The sequence below is a fragment of the Rutidosis leptorrhynchoides genome, chromosome 2 (genome assembly GCF_046630445.1).
Source record: "Rutidosis leptorrhynchoides isolate AG116_Rl617_1_P2 chromosome 2, CSIRO_AGI_Rlap_v1, whole genome shotgun sequence".
In the NCBI taxonomy this organism is placed as follows: Eukaryota; Viridiplantae; Streptophyta; class Magnoliopsida; order Asterales; family Asteraceae; genus Rutidosis; species Rutidosis leptorrhynchoides.
Window position 1 is genome coordinate 559,625,955 of NC_092334.1, and position 5,851 is coordinate 559,631,805.

Sequence of the window (5,851 nt, forward strand, 5' to 3'; positions counted from 1 at the left end):
AAAATACGCTCGAAAAACACGGTAATTGTTATATATTACTTCTTCGAACGTTTTCCCGCAAAAATAAAAACATTTATCACAAAGTGTCTCTACTAAATGTTCATATTTTCATCTCATCTATAATGTTCGTGAACAAAGTTTTTTCAAAAAACGAAGAAAGAAAAAAAAATTTGCTTCCCCCCATTTCCCCCCGAACGGTTAAAATCTATATATATATATATATATATATATATATATATAGTGAAAGGATCCCTAGAGAACTAGAGTATGTAGAGAACCCATAGAACTCATAGATTGAACTTCAATCTATGTGGAGATTGAGCTTCAATCTATGAAAAAAAATACAATCTGGAAAAAAAAAAAACTGCAAAAAAAAAACTGCAAAAAAAAAACAGAAAAAAAAAAGTGAATCTGCAAAAAAAAAAAAAAAAAAAAAAAAAAAAAAAAAAAAACTGCAAAAAAAGTCAAATCTGCACAGAAAAAAGTCGATCTGCAAAAAAAAAAAAAAAAAAACTGCATAAAAAAACGCAGATTGACTCAATCTGCATAAAAAAAACTGAAAAAAAGTCGATCTGTAAAAATAAAAAAAAAACTGGAAAAAATGAATCTGCAAAAAAAAAAAAAAAAAAATATATGTGAATCTGCACGAGTTCCATGAGTTCTCTACTACCATGAGTTCTCCATGGATCCTCACCCTATATATATATATATATATATATATATATATATATATATATATATATATATATATATATATATATATATAGATTTTGTTTAATCATCCTTGGAAAACTACTCAAGGAAGCTAGCTTACTCTCAAAATGAACACAATGGCTACCCAAACTCCTACTAATAACAAATACTTAAATTATCTCTTCACAATAATAGTTTAGAAGAAGAACGATTGCATCAAGTTACTAAGAGATTCGCATTAATCTACAATAATAGTTGACTTCTAAATCTGATACCATTAATTGACAATCATCTTTTTTACTCATCAAAAGGTTAGTAGGAAACGGGAGACCGGATCGAAGATGATGATAATGATAATTTAATTCGACAAAGTTGGGCTGCGAGGGAAGGGTGACCCCGACGGAGCAACTAAACCAAGATTTTGCATCACCTTCATTCGACGAGCAGTCAATCCCTGAGTTCTCGAAGTTAAAAAGAAAATACAATATTTAGAACCATTGTATATTGTCTAGAATCAAGATTCAAGCATCTATAAATATAGCCACATACCATGAGTTATATTTCTTTTTTTCAAAAATGTATGCATTCTAATTTAGGTACCCAAAATAATGTCCAAATCCGGATTCATATTATGTGAGACCATAGTGAGCCGAGACTAGATGGTTTTGAACAAGAGTGGGAAAATGGGTGGGTGGGTCAGTTGGGTGGATCCGGAACACTTTGTAATTAATTTGAGACATGTTTTAAATAATTAGCATGCCAAATATGATCACAGAAATTATATTGTTTCGATAATAACTTGATCTAACAAATCAAGTAATAATAATTCAGGCAATATTCGACCCAATTTCATTTTAAACAATTACGATGTATCTTTTAATCTATTATTTTACCCTTTGACCCATAACAGTTAAGACATAACCCGGTCAACCGACTCATAATGAATGAGTCGAGTCGAGATTGTGGCCTCTACGTTTGTAATATTTCAAATACCGAGATTTCATACTTTTACCAAGTGAGTGAGATATGAAAGAGAAGTTACTCACTTTGTTCAGAGTAGTTGGCTCGGTGCCATGGTGGACCCCATCTGGAGTTTGAGGATGAGAATCAGAAGTCTTTGGTTTTACTTGTTTCTGCTTTTTGCTTGAGCCCTTTGTCTGAAAACATAGTCATGTAAAGATGAGATTTTTTTTTTTTTGGGTAAGCAAGGAAACCCTCCTATGAACGAGCACATTGGCTCCCTCATAGAAGGTAAAACCTCGGGCAATCAAACCCCCGAGCGCGAGACCTGGTACTGGGTGAATTGCGCATTATGCGCACCCTCTAGTCACACTCCCTTTTTGAACAATTTGACATAGCCAGGAATTGAACCCGGGTGGTGTGCTTTATTGGGCAACTCAGTGGCCACTCAGGCAAGCCTGCGTGGTTGTAAAGATGAGATAAATACAGAAAGTAAAGCAAGAATTACAGACACTCCATGGTCAAACAGATAAAATTTAAAAAAAAAATTAATAATAATAAAAAATAAAAACAAATCAGATTGCAATTTGACCATGGTGCATCATGATCAGATCTTTAGGTGATGTATCAATTACCTGGGATTTATCAGATACATCCTTAGATCCTGCAAGATAAATACAACGCGTCATCAGTGCGATGACAGAGATATCTAACTTATAAGATAAAAAGAAAAATTATCAGATTCTGATCTGACTACATTTTTTAAAACAAAAGATAATGATAATTATCATATTTCCGAATCTAAAAGAGAGTTGATCCTTGTCAACCACGATTATATTTACGAGCATATATCTCCAAACACCCATCTATCATAACTGAGAGCATCAATAAGAGTTTGAATGTCTTAACGTCGAGCATAAATGAAAAATATGATGACCATTAAAATTGAAGGTTGCTTGATTCTTACGTTGCAAATTTCAACTCAACTCATTTCACTATAGTTTTCTTTCAAACTGTTCATTCGATGTTTTCACAACCAGAGATACTAAATGAACTAAAAAATGTGCAGTCTCTAGTAGATTTCAGTTACTTGAGTTTTGGATTTGCATCAACTAGCATATATGTACATATAATTCATGTCATATTTAATTTTAATCATACCTCTTCAACCTAGGTAATAAAGCATATCTTGCTTATCAACAATCAAGATCAAGATATTAATAATATGTCCAACGCAAATGAGGGTACACATTGGTCATATATACACATCACACGAGTTCATTTTTCCTAATTGACGGATTCATATAACCAAGTTTAGCATGAGTAATAATATGCCTTAATGGCTTACACATAGAAAAGGTTCGGAAACGGTCACTATATAACCCTGTTAGGCCGCGTACATCCAAGTAAAAATACTTTTATTCCACGAGTATCCAGAACAAGAAAACCTTATCCGTTTACCTGTTTACAGTTCTAGCACGATAGTAAGCCTATCAGGTTCCAACTCAATATCAATTGTCTATAAACAGATAACCGACAAAATACATATAAGTTTAATTAATAGATTTCTATACTGCCTTCCGGAAAGAAAAAAAATAGATTTTGATACTTGTTGAAGTCTGACCTTTGGATTTAGACTGCTGTCGCTTCCTTGATTTGCTAGAACTCATGCTAGGAAGATCCTATAGCACATCCAAATATAAGCAAAGAAACAAAGTACAGTAGAACAAAAAGTTTAAAAATTACCAAAGTACCATAATAAATAAAAAAATACCTGCTCCAAAGATTTCTTCAAAATGTCATCGTAATTGAAATTGTTTTCAATTAGGATCTGTAAGTTACATAAAAATCAATGAGCTCATCACAAGCAAAAAAATTGAACCAGAAGTCAATTAGTCAACAGTAAAGGTCCAAAAGATGTTTACTTACTTTCTTAAACTCGGCATGAGAACCATGAGCGTCTACAAACTTGCTGTATATATATACATTAACAAGTCACACAAATACAAAACGATTTAAAAAAAAAGGATAAGATGTAAACATAGACGACTCACAGTATACAACTTCCATACAATCGAACAAGAACATCACTGCTTGATCCTTTACTGCTAGGTTTATTGGCCGAACTTACTAAATTCTCATCAACAATCTGCAACAAAAGAAAACGGGAATTTTTTTACTTTTCTGGTCAAATAAACAAAATTCAATATCAAGCTTGTTTTACATAAAACACAAACCTGTGCAGGCCACCATGAAGATTCACGTAGCTTCACCCACAGTATTTCCCCTAACACAAACTCCTTATTTGGTTCACCATTTACTGTTTCCATCTCAAACGCACTTCCATTGTTTTCGCTTGTTACACCTCCCATTATCTCTGGACTTTAAAGTATTACCAACCGTCAATAAAGAATGTTTAAATACTGAGTTTGAATTCAATTAAGTCAAGGTTGCAAATCTCGCTACTCGGGGAGTACTCGGTCAGGACTTTTTAGGGAGTACTCGGATGCTGACCAAGTTTGAATTTGACCCAATTTTGACCGATTTTTCGATTAATCCTTAGTTTTGACCGATTTCCCGAGTAATCCCGAGTTTTGACTTTGACCGACTTTGATTACTCGTCTCGGAGCTCTCCAAAAACCGAGTACTCATCGAGTAATTCAAAGTTCTACAAGCTTGGTACAAGTAGATGGTCATTATATCTATTGAAAGAGAGAAATGAACAAAACTTTCCACTAAGATACGTTAAAGAAAACTCTGAAAATGTAACAGTTTGTGCAATGCAAGGTTATAGGTGTCTAGGATTAATTTATTTATTTATTTAAAACAAGAGTTTATTACTCCGTATCACATAAACGGCTACGCTAAGATGCTGAAATGTTTACTTTTCAAAAATTCAAGAAACTTTAATATGAATTCAATACCCTTATTTTAGGCCTAGAATTTAATTTTTTCAAAAAAAATAAAAAATGCTGATAAAGTTTCACAATACATTTATTACCATACAACATTTTCACAAAATACACTAACTTTATTTAATACTAAAGTAATTAGGTTTAAATAACTCGTTTCTTCAATTAGCACCAAAACCAAACGCGAATCACATAAATTGTAACTCGTTTCAGTTGCAGGACAGCAATTTGGGTTCCAATTAAACGTTTTTATGAGTACATTCATCAAACACGCAAAATGTGCCCTAATTTACGCGGAATCAGAAACGAATAATCAACTTTGAGAGACATAAAAGAGAGTATGGAAAATTGTACTTACAGACGAACGAGATGAACTAATGACGATGACAGCTTTGAAAAGGAAAACACTAGTCGATTCTCAGCTCACGGAACTAAGAAAGTTAATAGGAAAAAAAAAATTAAAAATTGAATAGCCGGTTGACCAGTAACTACATACGGAGAAATTATTAAGTCTATTTTAAAATTTGAAATTTATGTAATTTAATTTTTTCAGAATAGCACAAAATGTTTAATTTAATTTTAATTAGTTGCATATATTATTTTTATTTTTAATTTAATTTTTGTATTTTTAAAAGCGAACTCACACACTTAACACAATTTCTTTCACGAATATATAACTGTGCATCCCTGATTTTGAACCTACAATTTCTTAGGTGAAAAGATCGCGTTGATACCGCTAGATTAATGAACCTTTAACTTATTTATATTTTGACAAATAAGAAACCGTAGATACAGGATGATGCTGAAGAACCTCGTGCAATAAGGTTAAAAATTTTGCAACGAAATTTTATACTTGTATAAAGTTATTAAACGGAATCAAGTATTTATAAGAAGTGATTGATTTAATGTTTAAAGTGTGTAAAGAGTTAAGTATGATTGTATGACATCTTTGGAAAAAAAATATATAGATAAGTAAAAGTGAATTCTTAAACCTAGTAATTAAATATTTGAAAATTTTCAACGAACACTCGAGCTAAACCCTTTAAAAAGGGGTGATGATATATCCAACACACTTTTTGATATATCCACCACAAAATATGCATTAATAGGTTATACTGTACAAACTGTTACTGCATATTTGTGGTGAATATATATATCAAAAAGTGTGTTGAATATATCACTACCCTTTAAAAAGGGGGCTATTTGATTTGACTAGACCTCCATCTCTTTTCCTTGACACAACCCCCATCCCATTCGACATCATTTTTTGACTAAAGTATCAACCC

General features: G+C 32.1%; 1 protein-coding gene across 3 annotated transcripts; it reads right to left on the minus strand.

The window, feature by feature from the left end:
* Positions 1-912: 912 nt before the first annotated feature.
* Positions 913-5,010, minus strand: LOC139893109 (uncharacterized). Of its 3 annotated transcripts, none has more exons than XM_071876244.1 (9): positions 4,924-5,010; positions 3,891-4,035; positions 3,708-3,802; positions 3,583-3,625; positions 3,428-3,484; positions 3,278-3,335; positions 2,289-2,317; positions 1,740-1,850; positions 913-1,154 (listed from the first exon to the last, which is right to left on the minus strand). In XM_071876244.1, exons 2-9 carry the CDS (start codon positions 4,023-4,025, stop codon positions 918-920), a joined length of 765 nt encoding a protein of 254 aa, XP_071732345.1. In that variant the 5' UTR covers positions 4,026-4,035; positions 4,924-5,010; the 3' UTR covers positions 913-917. The 3 variants fall into 3 exon arrangements, with proteins under 3 accessions (XP_071732345.1, XP_071732346.1, XP_071732347.1); XM_071876245.1 differs by having other exon boundaries at positions 3,891-4,030; positions 4,924-4,992; XM_071876246.1 differs by having other exon boundaries at positions 927-1,147.
* Between the last annotated feature and the right edge of the window lie 841 nt (positions 5,011-5,851).